The sequence below is a fragment of the Chiroxiphia lanceolata genome, chromosome 2 (genome assembly GCF_009829145.1).
Source record: "Chiroxiphia lanceolata isolate bChiLan1 chromosome 2, bChiLan1.pri, whole genome shotgun sequence".
NCBI classification, from domain to species: domain Eukaryota; kingdom Metazoa; phylum Chordata; class Aves; order Passeriformes; family Pipridae; genus Chiroxiphia; species Chiroxiphia lanceolata.
In genome coordinates, this window is record NC_045638.1 from 102,588,828 (window position 1) to 102,610,123 (window position 21,296).

The 21,296-nt window shown below is 42.1% G+C and overlaps 1 protein-coding gene across 13 annotated transcripts in view; it reads left to right on the forward strand.

Moving 5' to 3' along the window:
• The first annotated feature begins 2,578 nt into the window (after nucleotides 1-2,578).
• Nucleotides 2,579-21,296, forward strand: part of NECTIN3 (nectin cell adhesion molecule 3) — a 120,324-nt gene continuing 101,606 nt past the window's right edge. For 4 of the 13 annotated variants that reach the window (XR_004355029.1, XR_004355028.1, XM_032677769.1 and 1 more), the window contains exons 1-2: nucleotides 2,589-2,834; nucleotides 9,163-9,240. Coding sequence is in view for 11 of the 13 variants with exons in the window: in XM_032677769.1 (XP_032533660.1) it covers nucleotides 2,633-2,834; nucleotides 9,163-9,240 (280 nt within the window). In the remaining 2 variants the exon portion in view is untranslated. Of the gene's footprint in view, nucleotides 2,835-9,162; nucleotides 9,241-12,675; nucleotides 12,766-21,296 lie in introns of those variants that run through there. The other 9 variants (XM_032677763.1, XM_032677764.1, XM_032677766.1 and 6 more) reach the window with 7 other exon arrangements.

The following is a 21,296-nucleotide window of genomic DNA, read 5'->3' on the forward strand; positions in this document are numbered from 1 at the left end:
TTTGACTATAGTTGTCAGAAACAGGATTTTAAGGCTGCACTCTCAATTACACTATGGCCCCATTATATTTCCTACCCATCCTAAGAGTGCCTTAAACTTAGTGTAAATGTAATTATGCAGTGTAATTTGCTTCGACTGTTAACTATAAAATGGCATTTATCTATATAGGACTCATCTATATAGGGAAATGGAATAATTACATCCAATTAAAACATCTACCTGCAAAGTTACATCAGCACAGCCATACCAGTATAAATTATTCTGCTACAATTATGCTCATCAGTTTTCCCATGTAAAAACGCTCTTATCATAAATAAAAACGGGGCTCTAATGATTAATTCAGTATTATATTTATCCAGGTTTATTGGCATGGTGGAATGTACTGGTTACCATGGAATCAAAACGGCAGAGTCTAACAACAGAGTGAAGGACCAGGCTTCAAAAGTATCAGCAGAGCGAGAAAAGCTCTTTTAAATAAACTGCTGAACAAACCTGTCTATGAACCTTTGGACAGCATCCTCCGTACCACCCGAGCAATCCCGTGTCCCTGTCGCAGAGCAAATTGGCATGAGAACAGCTTTGTGCTAGCTGAGGATTAGACTTACTAAATTACATTGATTTGGAAAAACTTTGGGAGTCCTCTCAGTTATGTTGGTTTTCAGAGCAAAATGTTGATGAATGTCCAACCTCCATCATGGCCAGCAGTTTGCCTGTAGTAATTCTTTGCCTGAATTCTGTTTTGTTTCACAGTTACAAATTAATGAGGCCAGTTAATTGGCAAACATTCAGTGTGGCTGAAGACTGGATGAACATACTATTGTGAGCATCTGATAAACTTAGCCATGCGTAGCTTTGAGAGAAACTGCTCTTCATGCCCACTGTTGAAGGAAATCATCAAATATTACACTGTTTGTGGAAAATGTGGGGCTTACATAGAACCTGTTCCCAGCAGATGTCTCAGTAGCAGGTATGGTGTATATACAGCTATTCAATATTTTCCATGAGGTTTTGCAAAGATAATGCATCTGAAACTAGAATGCACACCTAGATTGTAAAGAAGCAAGACTCTCAAGCCAATTCTTTCAAGCTTCTGTATTTTGCTGTTGGAAATCTAATTTGGGGATACATCCATTGGCACTGTACCCGCAAAACTGACGATCGGCGCAAGGATGCAGCAAAGAAACTGCATTTCTTAGAAAAGTTACCTTTAATTTTATGACCTGGTTACAGAATGCTCTAATTCTGAGACAGCCCTTAGCTGGACTCCTGGGACCTTGGGCAAAGGCATGAATTCCCTCTTCGCCTCGCGAGTGGCCACTCTGCCCTGACTATACTTACAGCACTGGTCTCCGCCCGTGGCTGGGGCATCATCGCTCGCTCCCTGCGGAGCAGCTCTGCCCTCGTCGATGACAGCCTTTCCCGGAGCACAGCTATGTGCTGTGCCACGGCCAAAAATCTCTACAGGCATGAGCGTGACAGAAACCCTGCCTGCTGCCCCCGGACCCCTGCAGGCCCCTCTGCGAGGGCTGCATAGGGCCGTATTTGGTATTCCTCGGTGATTTCTGCACAGGGCTCACTCTGCTCCCAGATGATTTCAGACCGCTTAGCTCTACCAGAGTCCGCCTTTGGATACCGCCATCTGTTGCGGGCTGGGGATGGCTCCGCATCGCCCCGCACCCGAGCGCTCGATGTTTCCCCTCGTGCGGCCGGGACGCTGCCCCAGCCACGCTGGAGGTGCAGAGGGAACGGGGCACCCCTCGCCGGTGCCCGGGCAGCGCTCCCTGCGCGCCCCGCACGGGGATGCGCCGCGGGCAGCGCGAGCCACGAGGGGACAACGCCGGGAAAGTTTATTGTTGGTAAAAACCACGGCGCCGACGCTGCGGCCCCGGCGCGGGGCTCCAGCGCAGCGGGCAGGCGCCCCCGCCGAGAAGGAACCGGCCCGTCCACCCGCGGGACACCGGGAGCGGCCCCGGCCGGATCCCCCCGCGCCTGGGAACGCCCGCGCCCGGAGGAGTGGGATGCGACCGGTCCCCCACCGCCCCCTGGGGCGCCCCGCCCGGGCTGAGCGCTGCTGGCCCGTCCCCAGCCCAGGAGTAGGGGCCGCCCGGGCCGGCCCGGCGCAGGGGGCGGGGGGGATGCCGAGGGGGCGGGAGCCCGGGGAGGGCGGCGGGTCCGGGCGGGCGCCCCCGGCCGCGCTCGGGGCGGGGGCGGGAGCGACGGGGCGGGGCGGGACGTACCAACAGCCCCTCGGGGGAGGACACCGTGGCACCCCCTCCCACCCGCCGCCCGCGATACCTACGGGAACCCTCCCCCCCCTCCGTGAGCGGTGCGCGTCTGCGAGTCCCACACAGCGGGGCAGGGAAGGCGGGGACGAGGCGACTCGCCCCGGGTCGGGGGGGGAGGTGGCGGGGGTCGCGGTGGAGGCGCACGGCACACGCCTCCCACCCTCCCTAGGCCCCCCCCCTCCCTCCGGCGGGTGGTGCGGCCCGCTCTGAGGAGGGCGGGAGCGGCGCGCCCCGCCCCGCTCAGTGACACACGCTCCGTGTGGGGAGGCGCCGCCGGCGCGGGCAGCGGGACCGGGCGGGACCGGCCGGGCGGCGTAGCGGCGGCGACTGCGAGCCGAGCCCGGAGCATGGCAGGGGCCGGAGCCGCTGCGGAGGCTGCCGCTGGTTTTCCCCCTTCCTCGGCTCCTGCCGCCCGCCGGGAACTTTTCCTAGCGGCTGGTGGCGGTGCCTCCCCCCGGTGGCGGCAGCGGCGGCGGCGGCTGCGCTCGGCGGTGCCTCCCGGGCCGGGGCTGGGGCTGCTGGGGTTGGTTTTCTCTCGCTTCTGCTGCAGTAAGTGGAACTTTTCCCCTTGGCGGACGGGCGAGGGGGTGGGTGGAGGAAGAGGAGGAGAGAAACCCGAGCCCCGGGAGCGCCGGGGGACGCGGCCGAGTTGAGGGAAAGTTTGTGTGGCGGCCGGCGGGGCGGGGTGCGGGGGCTGCCGGGGGCTGCCGGCCGCCCTGCGCGGGGGGAGCCGGGCGGGACGCGGCCGGGATCGTGCGGGAGGGAGCGATGCGGGGCAGGGTCGGAGCCGGAGCCCGCACCGCGCCGGGCAGACCCGCGGGCGCTTCCCCCCGGGAACCGCCGCCACTGCCGCCGGGAGGGCGGGTGGGTGTCCCGGGAGGCCGAGTTTCCCCGGCGGTCGGGCTCGGGTGGCCGCGGCCCGGGCGGGGCAGCAGGGGAAGTTTATCCGCCGCCGGCGGGGCTGGGGCTTCCCCCGGCGGGCGGCAGGTTATCCGCTGAAATTCCCTTCCTGAACGGCGGGATTTTGCTCGTTTGCGGGAATTCGCGGGTGCTTCCCCCCCCCGCACTTCCCCTTTCCCTGCCTGCGGGAAGGACAGAAGGGTCTTGGCGTTCTGCGGGTGCTCTTGGGGGCCGGGATAGTACGCGCTGTGCTGCCGGCGCTGTTGGCCCGTGTGGTTGTTCCCCGTCGCCGAGGGTGAAATCCGTGCTGGTGGCGGGGTGAGGTCGCTGCCGGTGCGGTGGCTTTGTGCGCTTCTCATCACCCGCATCCTGAGCAGCTGCTGCCGGGGGCACTGCGGTGCCGGGCCCCGCGGGGCTTGGCGTGACCGCTCGGGGGAAAGAAGTGCCATCATCACCGGCCCCCCCTTCCCGTGCATCTTCCCGTGGGAAACAAACAAGCGACGTAGCAGTTGGAAACTGAGCAGGAATTTATTTATTTATTTATTTATTTACTACTGCGTGCGGTGTGGCGTGCGTGGTGTCATTTTTTTTTTTTTTTTTACAGCAGTGGAAGATGAGAGAGGGGATAAAAGTGGACTTGGGCGAGAGCAAATCGAAAACCTGCCTTTGTATTCCCAATGCGGCAATGAGTAGTTGGCAAGGATATTTTATTATAGGAGGCACTGTGTCCCTTCCCTCTTTAATGAAGGAGGAACAAGTTAGAGGAGGTAGTCTCTGGAGATTCATGTGATAAAAATACCCAGGAACTTGCAAGCCGTAAAGCAGTTGTGTAGTATCTGAGAAATGCTTTTTCAGGGAGGGAGTTGAGGCGCTGCTGCTGTAGGATTGTGCTCGTGTATGTAATAGTCTCCCCCCTCTGGCAATGATGTAGCTTTCAAAAAAGATCATTGTTCCTAACTTTGTAAATATTAGGAAGGCATCACATTTCAGAACTTTAAGGCTTGAAGATTAATTTCCATAGGGTCGGCAAACTTTTTGCTCTAGCACTTCTCTCCCTTTTTTTCGGGGTTATTTCTGCTCTTTTGCAATTAAAAACGTGAAGCTTCAGACTTGCCATAACCTTGACAAGCTATTTTTATATCTAAATGTGGAGATAATAGTAACAATGAAGTTAAGAGCATCCATGCCCCGTGTCACGCAGTGACTTCCCGGTTTAGTCTTGATGAGTGTCATTCGGATGTCAGTCTTCCCAGATTCTTTTTGGCATATGTGAACTTGACTGATAACACTTCAGAACATCTGCCAGAAGCGGCAATGTTGTGTGGGAATAAGCACAAAGTTTAGAAGTATAATCTCTGGATGAAAAGGAAAACTTAAAAAAAATACTAGTGACTTTTGGACTGTGGGATAAGCAGCAGGGGAAGATTGGGTTTTTTGTCAATATCTCAGATTTTAGTTTGGGTTTTTTTCCCCACTTGAAATTTCCCACAATTGTTTTCATTATCATCGTAACTGTAACACATGAGTATGAAGGAAAACTATTGTTATGGCTGGCTTTTAAGAGTGCTGTTATATACATTTTGAGCATGATTACATGTTGATGGAATTCAAAACTGCTGATTACATTTGGTCACCTTTCCTACTGTTGGTCGGCCAATTCTGATAATGATAGCGAAAGGAAGATTTGAAGATGGTACCACAAAAAATGCAACCCCTAGTAGAATAATGCCACTATTTTTATACAATCATTTGGGCCGGCAATTAGAAATTATGATTTATTTGATCTGTAATTCCTCAGAGAAATATTGCCAAAAATCCCTCAACACTCCCACCAAAAAACTGAAGGGGGGCACAAAGAGAGGAAATATATCAGGCATCTGAAATAACAGCAATGTCTGGATTTTTGAATAAAAATAAACCTGCTTTAGTAAATACTGCTCTTCTTAGGAAAGCAAGACTATTGGGTTCAGGTAACATGCACAAGTAATTGTTCCACTTCTCAGTCAGACAGTGCATGATTCAATGAAGTAGGTACTAAACTTATATGATCAAATTAGTATAGCTTTGAACTAGGGGAGATCTATGGCATCCGTAAGAAACATCATCATAACCTTAAATCTATAAAATAACTTACTCTGCATTGTGACAAATATCTTTCAGCTATGTTATAAAGGAGGACCTGTGTGCTACTAAATAAATTCCTCATAATTTCAGTGCCTCGTTAGTTTGTACACAGTAAAAAGATTTTTGCAGAGTTTTTTGGAATATAAGTATGAATTAAAAATTAGCAAAATCATAAAGTGAAGTGAACAGAAAGGAAAGATATTCAAGATGCATTTTTTTCATTGAGGAAATAATTATTTATTTTCAATTTGAATTATTGGTTAAGTTTCTTAGTAAGGCTAGAAAAAGTGTGAGGGGCATATATCTTTTTAAGTTTCATTGTATTTTTTTTTTCAAAGCAGCTTGGAGTACAGGCTCCAGAATGGTAATGGAGCTGGAAGGATTGGATTATAAAGATGTGGATGGTATAAGTATACAGTATACAATATATTAAAAAAAAATTTTAAAAAAAGAAGAAATTTCCCGAGTAACTATTGACCAAAACAGTCTGTTTGAGTATAAACTTTTTTTACTGATTTTTCAGGTTAAGTCATGGCAAAAACAGGAGGTCAGGCAAACCAGGTTACTGCCTTGGAAATGGGGAAGCATGGTAGAGTGTTCAAAAAGACAACAGAATGTATTTTTTTTGTCATTGTGTGTCAAAGTCAATGATAATAGTTTAGAAATTCATGTCTGAATATGCATTTATTCTTTGAAAATGGTATGGAGAAAAATGCAGTTTTAAAAAAACATTAGATGAGTCAATATGACAATAGTGAGAGAAGGAATAGAAAAACTATAGAAGGTATTTGAGAAGTTGGAAAGAATGAAGTGGTGGTGAACTGTGTAGTAGGCTGGGCAGTGTGTGAAACTGCCACGTGAAGAAACAGAGCAAATTCAGTGGTAGAAATAAGAGTAACTTGAAATAGGAGAGTTTAAATCTGGATTGTTTGATAATTAGGAAAAAAAAAAAAGCTGCCAAAAGTTTGTCCAGCCTGTACTTCAGGACAACTAGTTAGATTATGGGGTGTGCTGCTATGGAATGGTTCTTAGCTCTGTTTCGTTGTGGTAGGTCTGTCATGTTCAAGATTGCTGTTACACTGTGATGCTTCTGCTGTGCAAGAGCTCCCATATATATGGAAATGAAGTACAATGTTATTTAAGATCTGAACACTTGGAGTATCATAAAAGAATTGCGATGGTTTTTTATCCACTTGTGCTACCTAAAGGTTGAACAGTTACTTGATTTAAATGATGTGTTTCTCTTGCCTCCTTAAATAACTTAATTTTATGTCATGGAATATGAATACTGTTTAATACTGAACAAAAGGCAGTTCTAGCAGGATTTATTTCTTGTGAGATTAGAGTCAGATATTCTGTTTAGAAATATGGTCAAATCTAGGCTGTTTTCTTTCCCATCCCTTTTGTGTAGTGTTGCTACCAGGGTGATATTGACAAACAAAGGGCTGTTCTGTAGCAGAAGAAGCAAAAATATGTTGGCTTTACAGAGCACCTGTACCAGCTGATTACCTTTCAGGTGCTGGTAGTAGAGCTTTTAAGGTATGCAAAATCACAGATGTAAATTGCATCTGATGTGAAAAGGGAATAGGAGTTGGGGGTGTGTTGTTTCAGTAATCAGTGTGTGGGGCTAATAAGCGGAGCATTTGTGGAGCTCAGAGGAAAAAAGAAGTAAGAAGCTCTAGAGTCAGGTGTCTAAATCTCAGTTTGCAGAGACAAAATTAGTAGTGAATGAAAGTAGGGTAAGAGAAATAGAAAACCTGTTATACGGACTGTTAAAAGATAATCTTGCTAAGTGCCAGCTACGTGCAGTGCTGTTAGTAAATGTTGTCCTTTTTTTTTAGCGTTGGTGTGGTTATCTGTTGAAGAGCAATAAACTTTAAGAGTATGACTTTCCATCCGGTGTTACACCAGAGCGCTGCTGTGGGGGTGGCCTGAGCTGCTGTTCTGGGGTTGAACGCGGCTTTGTCCAAACAAAGTTCTTTATCGGAAGGTACAGCTACAGCCTGGTTTGATAACTGTGCAGAGTGAGGGTGCTGAGATTGTCTGTCTGCTTGCTCTGGAGCCCTTCTACCTTTCCACTTAAAGGTGGGCTTTGTGATGACAGATTACTTTGCTCTAGCACAGTTTGTGTTTGTACTTGGACTTTTGTTTCCGGCTTTGAATGAATGTGTTGTATCGAATCAGGATTATTGGAAGGTGGGTTTTTTTTTTTTTCTTTTCCCCTGATGACTGTTGTACTGATTGGTATGTGGATAGTAATGCAGAAGTTCCTGTGAGGAATTTTCTAAGGGAGCTGATAGTTGGATATGAACTAAGTGGCCAGATTTTCTTAGTGAAGAATAGGTATAGGTGCAATTATTTAATCATTAATAATTTGTTATACCATGTGGTGTTTGATTTTGTTGTTGTTTGAAGAGGAGGAGGTGTATATGATCTTTAAATGTATCTTCTTACCTAAGCAGTTCAATGGTTCTGTGTATCTATGGGGTTATTTTGTTACGATTAGCCTGTCTAAAACAAGATTTTAGAGAAGTACTTACTTGAAGGGCAGTTATATTCAGTGCCTCAGAGATCATAGCTCTCTGAAGTACAGTAATGTATTTTTATTGAGAGGATGGAGAAGATGATGAATTACTTCATTAGGCATGAAATAAGTTGATCAGGCTTTCTCGTTAGAGGTAAAGGGGTCATTAGCATTATTCTTTATTCCTGGTTAGAAAGCAGATGGGTTGCTTAGAAAAGAGTATCATGTTAGTGTGGGAAGAAATCACAAGATGAGCTAAGAAAGAAAAGATGGGAATAGCTGAATGTGAATAAAATGCAAGGAAATATATGAGAAGCTATTAAAGAGTGAAATGTGCAGTAAAGACCTTGCTGGGGAAAATAATTATTGTATTTGAGTCTATAAAGTGGGGAGAGATGTTAGATGAAAGCTTGTCTTACTCCCCTGGATGTGAAGATAGTGGGTTAAAATGTAGGTACGTATGAGTAAGACTTGAGGGGGCTCATGGCCAACATTTACATTGGTTCTAGAAAAACTGGGCCAGTGGCTGCTGAATACACAACTTAGTACACAGTGTCGTGATGAAGAGCTTTAAGGCAAAGCACAACTTCCAAGTCAGGGTAAAATCACAGAACTAACTTTTTTGTATTATCCACACTTCAGAAGTTATTTTTTTCCTCATTTTTTCAGGTAATTAACTTTTAGAGTTGGAAATGTTTCAAATGTGAACTCAAAAATTGATCTTTCTGTCCATGATTTAGCAATAGAAGAAAATGAACAACAAGAATAAAAAAAAAAATTAAAAGTACTGAAACTTCTGTCTCTGTCCTTTATCCTTGCTTTTTCCAAGTGTTGGGAAAGGTAGGTCAAGTTTATCATCAGCATCTTATTGAGAAGGTCACTTTTAGTTCAAGTAGTGAAAAGTAGTAACAACCTTCCAGACAATCCTATTTTATCACTACTGCATTCTTCTGTTTAATATTTTTACTGCTTTTCAGTTGTTTATCAAGTAGTGTACAGAAGTAAAAACATTTTTAGTTTGTAATAACTCAGAATAGCAGGTTTTCTTATTCTTAGGCTACACTTGACCAGCCTTCATTCTGTCTGGAATTGACTGTTGCACCAGGATTATTTACAGCAGTTGAGGCTCTTGCCAATTTTTCCTCCTACCCCCCCATGTCAGACTTTCATTATCTGACATTTAAGATAACTTTATGTGTCTACAGGGATTCATTGTTTTCTCCTTTTCTATTAGTCAAGGCTGGTATAACATGATAGTTTTTAAACTAATCCTGGGATTAGTTTGTACAGAACAGAATGTTTTCTTAAGTGACTTTTTTAAATACTTAGCAGGTGCTAGTGCTGTCCCTGGAGTGCAGTGGCATGTACAAAATTTGGAGGCATTGAAATGGCAATCTTCTGCTGAAGGTGAGTAAAGACTAGTCAAACAGGTCTCCATAGTTGATGTGTGTAAAGAGGAGTGGAAAAAACCACCTGAGCTAGCTTGCTGAATTTATTAGTTACTTTTGCATTTGTTACTTTCATTAGCCCTTGAGTTAGAAGATTACAAGTGAGTGTTAGACTTAAATTTTTCTTAATCCTGTTTTGTGTGGGCATTCTTTGCCCACTTCTGTTGCTTTTTTTACTTGAAATAGCACCCATGGTGCAGGTGGTTAAGCCGAAAACTAATTATTGCTGGGACAAGCACACTTAAAAACAGCCTTAGAAACAGGATGAGTGGATGCTGGGGAAAGAATATGGACGAGGTGAGATCATGTTCAAGTTGGATAACTGGCTTTACTTAATTTCACTGCACATAATTTGGTAGAAGAATAATCACTTGAGTCAAGCATAAGTTAAATTACATCAAATGCGAGTAACTGAAAGGGCAAGACTTCTGATTTGGGGTAATTTTTTTCCCCAAGTTCCTTTAATTTCTCCAGCATCATCTGTTGGCCCTTGCCACAACAAAACAACTACTTAGCTCTGGTAAAAAGTCATTACTAGAGGTTGGAGAAGCGATGTCAAGAGCTGTTAAGCTTAATACATTTTTTAATATATTTGTAAAGATTGATAATTACGTTATAAAAACCCACTTCTCAGCCCTTCACTGGTGATGCTATTTCTGTGTTCTAAACACTTCAATGCACTTTTGACTTCTAAAGGTAAACTTTCTTGAAACAGAAGTAATGTTGTTATGACTTCATTAAGGTACTTTAACATTCAAAGAGGCTCTAGTTCTAAAGAAGTCAGCCATGAGAATGTGATGGTTGTGACCATACCATTAATCACTTAGGAAATTTAAATGCATCCTGTTGAAGGTTTCAATGTATTATTGGTAGCTGAGGTAGCAGAAAATAGTCTACTTCTGGTAACTAGCAAGTGCAGTATTCCCATTTATCCAGGATATCCTGTATAGTAAGAAGCATATTAAGTTCTGTGTAGCTGTATTCCATCAGTTTGTGGTATCAGAAGTAGTTCAGGCTTCTGCATGCAGCTTATATGGCAGGACACTGGAACAACACAAACTTTGAGGTCCCTTCTGACCCAAACCATTCTATGATTCTATATGTATAACACAACTGTTAAGTTCAGTGGCTGTAAAATAGTAAGGCTTTTGACTATAACCAGATTAATTATTACAGGTGATGCATCAGTGCTGTCACATGAACAGTTAATAACTTGTTACCTTTTGACAAATCAGAATGTGATCTCTTATTGAGAAGCAGTTTTGTGTAAGCTTCATTTAATATCTTTGAAAGATTCTGCAGAGCGTTCTGCCTTACAGAAAGAGGTGAGGTCTGTGGGACTCTGTGGAACTGTTAGTGAAAATTCTTTTGGTAATGGATTTCCAGAGCTGCTCTGCAACTGTGTTATTTGAGACTCAAGAGGCATGGCTTAGGTTTGATAAATTGATGTGGCTACAAACAAGGTGAAAACTGAAGTGAAGTGAGGAAAAGCAGTTATGGTGATGTCTCCACAGCTTGAGACTCCTGTGAAAAGAGGTCCTGAATTTATTGCTGTAAGTACCTAGGACAAGACTATGGACAAAGGAAGAACAGCGAGTGTTATTAGCCTTAATAAGCTTATAATAAGATTTCCTAAAATGTACTTGTAGCTGAACTGGTGAGATATGGTTTAGGAAGTGGATTATTAAGTGGGTGTAAAGTTGTGTGTAGCACTGAACTTGAAAAGTTCCAATCAGCTCAAGTCCACCTGGAGTCTTGTTACTGGTGGCATCAGTGCAGGGGCAGTTTGTCTACATTCCAGCCACTCTTCCAGGTCACTGATGTACTTAGAGCAAATTTGTGGATGCTGCCAGACTGTGAGAGTCAATTGACCTGCTGGAGACTAGGGCTAATTGAGTGGGATGTTTGCAAGTTGGAGAAATACCTGTTGGAAACTTTATGAAGTTCAAAAGCAAATGCCAAGCCAGATCTCTTTGGGGCAGAATGACCCCATGCAGCAGCATAAATGTAGTGCCAAGTAGTGAAAAGTACCTTTAACAGGAAAGAACATAAGGGTCCTTGTGGGTCAGTGTGTGCCTTTGTGGTGCAAAAGGTGGAGAGCACACAGGGCATGGTCAGCCAGTTGAAAGAAGCAATTATTCTCCACTATTTGGAGCTTGTGAGACTGCATCAGAAGTACCATGGACAGTTTTGTATTCCCAAATACGAGGAAAATGCTGAGGTGCCTGTGAAAGGCCACTAAGATAAGGAGTCAGCAGCACATGATGTATGAAGAGGGCTTGAGGAGTTAGTTTGTTCAGCTTTGAGAAAGATCTGGAGTGGGGGATCCTAATTGCTGGCTCTGACTGTTTAATAGGTAGTGAGGAGGAAAATGAAGACAGACTCTCCTTAGCTATGCTAAGGATAAGAGGGAAAGGATAAGAGGCAGTAGACACAAGCTACAGCAAGGCAGATCTTTATAGTGTGTTAGCAGTATGTTTTCCCACACAGAGAATGAAGCACTGAAACAGGTTGTGGGATCTCTGTCCCTGAAAATATTCAGAACCTGACTATGGTATGACCCTGAGCAACTTGATCTGACTTCAAAGTTGGCCCTGCTTTCAGTTGGGGGTCGGATTGGATAACCTCCAGAAGTCCCTTTCAGTCTAAATGAGCCTCATATTGTGCATGGGTAAGCAGGAGCTAGTATACTATAGTTAGTCCTGGAAGAAAAGTAGTAGTTGGAAATCTTCTATCCGGATTAAAATGTCCAAGTCAAGTCTGAAACAAGTTTTTTGTATAAAGCAATTTGGTTACTAAAAGCTTACTTTAAAATTGGATCCCATTGTTAACTCCTAATGGAAGTCATAACTGTTAGAGGATTTGTTAAAGATCTGCCTACATTTCTTCTGTTACTTCAATAAGGAGCCAGTAAGACCAGTCTCTTACAGCACAGAGCTGGCTGACAGTGTGACACATATAGAAAATGTAGTTTGGCAGTGAATCCAGCAACTTTAAGCAGCATTCCCTAAGCTTAATGTCATGATGCAGTTCCTGGACAAAAAAGGGTTAACTTTCTGAAGCAGCTTGCAGTGGAGGGCGGCCTTAAGAGCTAAAAAAAAGTCAGCAGTGTCAGCAGTGCAGGGGGCAGCAGGCATCCACATAACTTTGTAATGTAACTGTTAACTCATCAGATCTTCTCATGGACAGCTGAGATTTGCTGGTCCTGACAAAATGCGTTTATTTTATATGTCATTGTGTGGCCGCAGTTGTTCAATATTGGCAGATAACATTCAAACTTTATAGGTAATTGAAAATGTGAAGTTAATGTTTAGCTGTCTTTCTGAACTTATTCGAGACTTTGCTACTTAGTGCAAAGTACAACCTTCCTTCTCCTCCGCCAGACCTCAGTTCTCTGGAGAGTAGGTGGTATGTGGAATGACAGCATATAAAAAGGGAAGGAATGGTCTGTTTAAGGGAGTCGGGACTTTCCTAAGGATTAAAGGTCTTGTTCCTTCATCTAGAAGGACATCACACACATCAGTGCTCCTGACCACTTTTTAATGACCTTCTAGTTTCAGTGTAGGAGGTAGAGTGCTGGGGGCAGGGAATGCTGAATGCTTACAACTGTTGCTGTACACTTAGCAGAATTCCAGGTCCTTCCTTATTAATTTCACAGAAAACCCAAAGCAAAAATCAAACTTCCCAGAGCCCCCAAAATCCTGATAACTTGGTATTTATGTCGAGCAGTTGCTTGTAGAGAATTTCTTGGTAGCTTGTCCTTGAGCTTTCTGTAAGGACTGTGTGTGCTCACACCACTAAATGCAGTGGGCAGTCTCTCTCATTATACCCTGTTCCTTTCTCCATTGAAAGTTGGAGCGATGTCCATTTCCACATTACTTGAATTTTTGTGTTATTGTTCCTGTGTAAAAGTAATATCCTACCAAAGACACAGGTGTTAACACAACAGTATTTTTTTCATTTACATTGTTCTCCCCAAAATGGCTAAAGTGCACTACATAGTTGGGTTTTTTTAAGTTATTTGTACTTGAAACTTCATTCTTGGTTAAGTTAGGAATTTCATAGCCCTGCTGGAGTGTGGGAAATCCTGAACCAATGTAAGGAAGAAACACTTCTCTCTGAGGGAGAAGGTGCCAAAGTGATTGAGGAACAAATATTGTTCTATTGTGATATTGAAGACTCGACTGGATGAGTCTCCAAGCAGTCTTATATAACTGGACCTACTTTAAGCAGGACTAAGTAGCCTCTAGAGGTCCCTTGCCTCTTACCTATGTGAAATCATTATTCTCTACATCAATATTAGAGCTTGTTTGTCTTTGCCACTGATAAACGTGTTATGAAGAGACTTGTACCTAGGACTTCGCTTGTGTTTGTGGTAATTACTAGGTGGAAATGATCACTATAGCTTTTATGTTTGTTGGACATGACCTGTTGAGCACTTTAGAGGTGTCACAGGCTTTCTGTGAAAGCTGCCCTTTTTTTGTTTTTTTGGGGGTTTTTTATCCCCTCTACAAAGTGGTACTGATGAATAGTGATTCCTGGGACTTGAGTCTGAATATTTCAGTCTGACAAATGAAATCAGAGTGATTAAGTCAGGAATGTCTTGCTGCTCATAACTCAAACTGTGGGATAGACTTGAGCTTTCCGGGTAAATTAGCAAGATGCACGTTGTAGTTACCCTCATGGTTGGGATGGAAGTGTATGTATTGATTGCTGTGTATTAGAGAAGTGAGTTGCTACTTTATAGTGAAAGAGAACAAACAGCAGTGACAAAAAATCCTATACTGACACTTTGTGTTTGTGTTTTTTGATTCTGGTTGCAGTTGCCTTGTTTTATTTCTGTTAGTATGTGTAATGGCAAGTTTATTATATGGTAGTGTTGAAACAACAACCATATAACTTGGAAGGGAAGTTGTTTGTTGGACTTGTGTGACATCTGGAATAGCAAACCCACATTTTGGCAAGTTTGTGGCTAGGTGGAGGAGACTGCTTCTGTGTCGTTGGTAACTTCCAGGTTTTGAAATGAAGCAGAAGTGATGGGCAGTAACTCCTCAGACTTCTGTGATACCTAGTGTCCAGTCCCTCATCCCCAATTTTTGTCTTCCTCTCAAAGAATAAGAAAGTGGATATTATGATAGCATTCAGTAGCATTAAATTGCTTTTCCAAATTCAAGTGGAGAGGTCTGGAGTCTGGAAGGAAGTGGGAGGATATTTATCTGTCCAGATCTTCAGCCAACAGTCTCTGTGGTCTTCCTAGGACCTTTTCCTGGAGAGAATTCTTATGGTGGAATCTACAGTTATAGGTGATGCCAGAGGATAGTAGGATTGTCTATTCCATTGTCTGGAGTATGAGGTGCCCTAATTATGCATAAATACTAACTGATAATAAGTTGGAGTAAAGGTGAGTTACACAGGGCTTTGGAGGACCTTATGAAACTTGAGTGATTGAAGAGTTAAAGAAACTGAAGTGTAGGTGGATGTTCAGCGATGCTCATGAAGTGTCCTTTGTGGAGGAGAGTATTAAACTTCATATGTATTATTTATAATATATTTACAGTATTTCTATAATTGGAAACATGGCCTTGGGTTTGTGGTGGTCAGTTCTGTGAACTTTGCCAAAGGTCTTGCTTGCAGGCAGCTGCCTGTACAAGGTATGAACTATGTAATGCACTGTTTTGAAGCATTTTCTCTGTAATGATGTAATGCTGACATCTACTTTCAATTTGAATTGGAATTTCTAGACTTAGCTCTGAAGAGTGTACTAGATTTGAAACCTCTTCAGAATAAATTGGTGTCTAGAAAGCGTTGATTTTTGTGTAATATGTGTAGTTGCCTGTATTCATGAAAGGCAGTTGGTAGTAGGTGATGGAGCTGACTTAAAGGCCAGTGAAGTTCTGTGTACTTGATTAATAGAAGTCAGAAAAGCTGAAGCACTAGCTGACTAAAACTGTATATCTTCTGAATGGAATTTGTCATCACCTTGAACTCCCAGCCCTGCAAATAAATGAAGAAATCAAGCTTTTAAAATAAATTTTAAGCAAGCAAGACTGAAGTTCTGTCTAAACATCAGGTTATAACACAGCTTATTATTGAACGAGTTACTTTGCTCAAAGTTGAGGTCTCTCATTTCTCCCAAGTCTTATTTTTTGCTGAGAATGAGAAGTCTGGTCTCTAAGGAATAATTTGAGTATGCCCTGGTGTCTCAGTTGAGGACAGACTGATGCTGATAGAGATTCCATATGTACAACTTTGAAGAGCTAAAAGCTTTTTACAAAACACATGACAAAAGATGAATATCTGCTTATGGATCAGAATACAAAAAATAAGTGATAGAGAAGACTGGTTGCCAGCTGGCTGTCCCCCTGATGAAGAGGAGAACCTTTAGTGAAAAGAGTAACTGTAAAGAATGCAAATAGATGCAAATAAAAGGAGATGAGGAATACATTTGGTAAGGAAGTATCTATTTGAACAGATTGTAATATTCAGTTAAACCCAAATGCAGTAGACCTGAGGATGAAAAAAGTAACTGAAAGTGCTCTGTCTTAAGTAAATATGTGCTAGCTGAAAGCAGTGGTGTTCTTGAGCACAGAACTCCTGGTTTCATAATGTATTTTCAGTGCTACTAACTGAACATTAAAAATTAAATAAATTTGCCCTCTTAGATGTCTTCCGAGTTAATTTCTTATTTAAGTTTTCAGTAATTCCTTCATGTGTAACTGAATTAGTTTGTTGATTTGCAAAGCAAGTACGAGTAGTCTTGAAACACAGGTGAAAAACCAACAGGTTGCTAGGAAGAGGACTAGGAATGAGACTTCTAAAAGCAGAGTATTCTGAAATCTTCTCACAGTAGTGAGGTCTGGGTGAACCAAATGGTCATGAGAGAGCAAGTGGTATAAATGTATTGGATGGAATGTTGCAAATAAGTCCCTGAAAGGAGAACTTGTATTTGAGTCCATCAGCATGTGTGTTATATTGGCTAATAAGAATTTGAAGGAAGACCAGACTTTGCTGAAAATGTCTGTTAATAATCTTAGAGTGATAAGGCCAGCAAAATCTTTGATCATGTCTCTACCCCAGTGCAGGATCAGCTTAGATTAGTTTGGATGTTTGATTTTTTTAATTACTAAATATCAAACCTGTCTAAAGATTTTTGGAAATTTATAATTTTGGCCAGGGTGTTCATTTGAGGAATTCACTTTGTAGTATCAAAGGTGTTTTGTTTTGTTTTGTTTTATTTCAGTGAGCTTTGTTGGTTTTCTTTGTGGTTTTGTGTGTTTGTTTTTTGCAAGTTTTTTGTGGGTTTTTTTGTTTGATTTTTGTTTGTTTGTTTGTTTGGTGTTGTTTTTTGCTTTGGTTTATCTCATTCCTAACCTTCACAGGCATCCTTAGTATTGCAGTCATTCTCTTTTTGCAGTGTAAGTACTTCAGGACCTTTATTGGGTTACCTTCTTGGAGAGTAACAGTCAGTTATTCCATCCTTTCTTGTAGGTCATGTTTTCTAGGCTTTTGAGCACACATTGCTTTCAGACTCTGGATGGCTGATATAAAAGATGTTCAAGCTGAACAACTCCAGATGGAGCCTCAGTGCTGCTGGCTGGAGAAGAGAGTTTACTTCTATATTAGCATATTCTAGAGTGTCACTTCCAAGCATAATCACCATATACTTGCTGTAGCTTTCAGGACAGTCTTTGCTCTCAATCGAGTTACTTATCATCCTGCCTGTGTTACTTGCACTTGTTTATGCTGACTGCTCTTCTAGTTTGGACCCACTACAACTTGAAAGGTTTTTTCCTGCCTGCCTGGGAAAGGTTGGTGTGTTTAACTTCACTTGGTTTTCTGTATACAATGCAGTTACTTGGCAGCACCACCAAGACTCAGAAGTACAATGCTTCTTTTGACCTTCTGCTATGTCTGTTAGATATTTTGGCGATGTGCTTATAGGAGGACTTTAACATTTTGCACCACATCAGTTTGTCAGAACTATTAACTCATCTTTTGTGTTTCAAAAGATTAAGATCATCTGGAACTCTTTAACAAACTTTCCAATCAGAGGTTGCAGTTACATTAAGGTCTGCTCGTTTCAATCTCTTCTTTTAGCATATTTATACCTATTGCTCTGATACTCAGGGATTTGAATTTATTTAAATGTGGATGTGAAGCATTTTCTGTTGGTTAGGAAGAGTATTGTGTTGGTTACTGGTGTGTATTTTTATGGATAACTTTGGAGCTACTTGTTTACTCTTACTACTAGTTTTTTTAAGGGAGTGGGACTAAGAATGAGATGTTCTCCTCCAGTCCTGCTTTTGTGCCTGGCCTGTTTGTTGGAAAAAGAGTACCTCGTTGTCTTGCTTATTTCCTTTTAAAGGAGGTGGGATTGGAAGATTTGGTTGAACAGAGTTGGAAATATTCACTGCGGAAGAACGTCCAGCTGCCTCATAGCATGCCTCACTTATTAGTTCAGCATGTCTTTGTAAACATCTGAAAGCTTAGTATCAGGATAAACATGAATGTCTTAATTCACTATGTATTAATATATATATAAGATTATAATGTAAGAACATGTAAAATGGACATTGATTTTAATATGGTTTAAATTGAAATGCCAGATGAAGTTTTAAAGTTCACAGGACTTTGTAAACATTCTTGGTGAGTAGTTAGATTTAAAGCTTTAACCTTATAAAATTGGTTTTCTAAGAGTGTCCCTCCCAACTGAATTTGAAAAATGAGCTTAATATTCTTTTTTAACTTCCTCTAGTGTTCTTAGATTGTATTTAGTTTCCTGCTGCTTGATACTAAAGGTCTGTGCAGCATGGTAGGAAGCACAGTATGCAGGGGCACAGTCACTGTCTTCTGTGGAGTTACTGAAACTAGAACAGAAGCATCAGTTGTAACATTGTGAAATAAGAATAATGGGTAACAGCCAGCCTGACTTCAAGGGCAGAGCTGCTTCGAAGCTCCAACTCATGAGTTGGGCCCAGCTGTGTTAGTGTTAAACCCCGAGTTGTAACTACTTGTTACAACTTTGTGTTGCACTGGAGTATAATACCCTTTTTACATCTGTTTTGTTGTTTTACGTGGTGAAAATGTGAGTCTTGCTGATAATTGTTTATTGTGGTGCTGTAGAGGTTTGCATACTTTGTCATCTTGACTCATTTGTGTTAGGGTGAGAGTTCTTTGTCCAGTGTTGCATTGTGTGGCCTTCTAACAGGCAGTGTGAATCCTCTCTGTGGGCTCTGGATGATGTCTTATGAATGGCTGCTGTAGCCTTCCTCACAAATATTACTTATGCTTGGTGTCTCTCTGTAGATTAACATGTTGATTCAACAACTGGAAGATAACTGACCATCCGGTCCATCAGCTGTGGGGAATGAAGGAGCAGAGTGACACAAACCTCTTGTTAGAATGGTGTGATAGGTCATCATCTGTACCCTTAGGAGCAGCAGGTGGAGGTTCAGAGTACTTAAAAATTGTGCAGAACATCCTGTGACAGCACTTAACTGAGAATTTGTCTGTCTTGAGCTTGGTGTTTTGAGTAAAACCCCTGCTTCAGCAGCAGTTAACTTTTGATTGAGAGAAAGCCCGAGGATTTCAATAGTCTCAGCTTCAGACTATTGAATTGCTATGCCTCATTTCACCAAAACTTTTTGCATTCTGGCAGGCTTTTGCATGCCTGTTATGTTACTATGATAAACACTGAATAAGGTTTTAAGAATTGCTCTCTGACATGGAAATAATATACCTCCAGTTTTCTTCTTTAAAAAAATAATGCAAGTACTGTACAAAAAAAAGTAAAAAAAAAAAAAAAAGGTACAAAAAAATCTTTATAGAAGCTCACTTTCCCCCAAAAAATTGATTGATGAACTAGAACTCCAAGTAAGGATTGTGATAAAGCAGATCCTTAAGCAGGAGGAACGCTAGGTTATAATACTCTCTCTTTGATGTAAGTGCAGGTTTTTTCCTAAGTACTTGCTTAACAGTTCTAATTGAAAGCTAGTGTTGAGGCATTTTGTACTACTTAATCTTGAATTTCTTCTATTCCTTGGTTCTGATCTTTTTTTGACACAGGAACTTGATCATGTCCTGGTACTCAAAAGACACACACACTGACTTCTTCCCAGTCATCTAACCATATGTTTTTATAAAGCCTCAAATTGAGGCTTGTTTTCTGCAGTGTCCTTAAGTGCTTTGCTTTTCCAGCTAAATACATCTGAAAATACCACTGGACTCATTGACTGTGCTCGTTGCCTCTGTTGCATTGCTGCTTGTGATCGACAGAGCTCATTCAGAAGGTTAAAAGGGGAAGAGAACAAGTGAGTTTTTGTAGGTTGGGGGTCTCTTGGGTGCCTGGTGAGTGGAGGAGGAGGAGGACTGGAAGAAAAAGTCTAAGCTTTCTGATGTAATTTGAAATTAAACTGACCTAACAGTAATGCTCAGCCTGACCTTAAGGGTTTTTCATGGGAAGTTCTGCTGACGTAGCAACTTGCTGTCACCAAAATGGGATGTTCTTGTTGTTCTGCTCCATTCTTGATTGGAACTCTTCTTAGTTCCCTGCCATTAGTGTGTGCTAAGGCCAGATGTGAACTGAATAACTTGCTGATAGAGGGAAAAACTTCAGTTTTCTGCTCTTCTGCAGTTTGGCTTTATTGTCTTGTGGAAATAACCTGTGGGAAGTCAGTGGATAGAAAACATCAGTGTGGTCTCCCTAAAACTTGAAACATTTTAGAGTCTATGTACTGTTATACAAACTATATGTAAGTTCAGTTTAGATGATTTGCATAGATAAGTTTTATTTTTTTTTTTGTCTTCAGAGTCTGAGCATCTGTCAGAAGATGAGATAAATGCATAAAATTTGGAGTAGTGATCTATTGGCTTTACTTCCTTTGCTGTTGAAGGTGAATGAAAAAGATGTAGCTGATCAACATTCTATAACTGCAAGTGTGTTTATGTATATGAATGTGTATTTATGCTGCTCGTTTCAATATGTAAATCTTGAAAGTAGGAGCAGCAACGAAAACGTTTGACTTCTGAAAATATTCATGCAATTTATGTGAGAATACAATGTTCTCATAGCACAAGCAAGCTGTTAGAAGAATTCCTTGGTGGAAAAATTGTCGAGTATTGAGTTTTTAAATGTACCCTGGTCATCTTTATGTAGCTAAAGCCTCCAATTACTGTGAGTAGAATTGTCCAAAAAAAAAAAAAAGGGGAAACAAAAGAACTTGTGTGGTCAACTAACTGGGATGTTTTTCCAGTTCGCTTTGTTACCTTCCCAGAAGTCTGAGCAGTTTTTGTAAGTCCACTTGTAGGGCTTTCCTATGCTAAGTTTGTTGGAGTTACATACAGCTGATTGTTATGCTGAAGTTTAGTACAGGTTAAGATTCAAATATTGCAAAATGCTGATTTCTGAACGCAAGTGTGTTTTTGTTTACATAAATGACATGACAGAATAGATATATCCTGTACATTCTGGAATACATTGCTGAAATGTAACTTGTGAGCCTTATAAATAATGTAGAAAACAATAGTCAAATAATTTTTAAGAACCACTTCACCTTATGCTTAAATGTAGCAGTGGCAAGTGGAGACAAAATTTGGGCAGATTTCTGTGCATTTCAGTTAGTGTGCAAATAGTTGCCCTCTCTTCAGTGTCTGACACAACAGTGTTAGTTAAGAGGCATGAGAAGACTAGACAAAATATACTTGCATTACTTCTGAATTAGTCATGGCAGATACTCTCTATATGAAATGCATTCAGGTTTTTTTTGAGTTTTCAGGCTAATTTTTGTCCCATCACCAGCCCTTAGCGTCTGGCATGTCAACAATCTTGGTCTAAAGTTTTGGCTTAGTTTTTTATTTGTGCAGATTAAGGTGTTCATCCTGTTGATGTTAGTCAGTAATTTTATACTGAAGGAATCCATAGCTGACTCTTTAAGTCACTTTTTTGGGTGTCTTCGTGGACTCAGTTATGGTTTGAACAATGAAGAATCAATTGATGGGAAATGGAAGTCTTTTAGC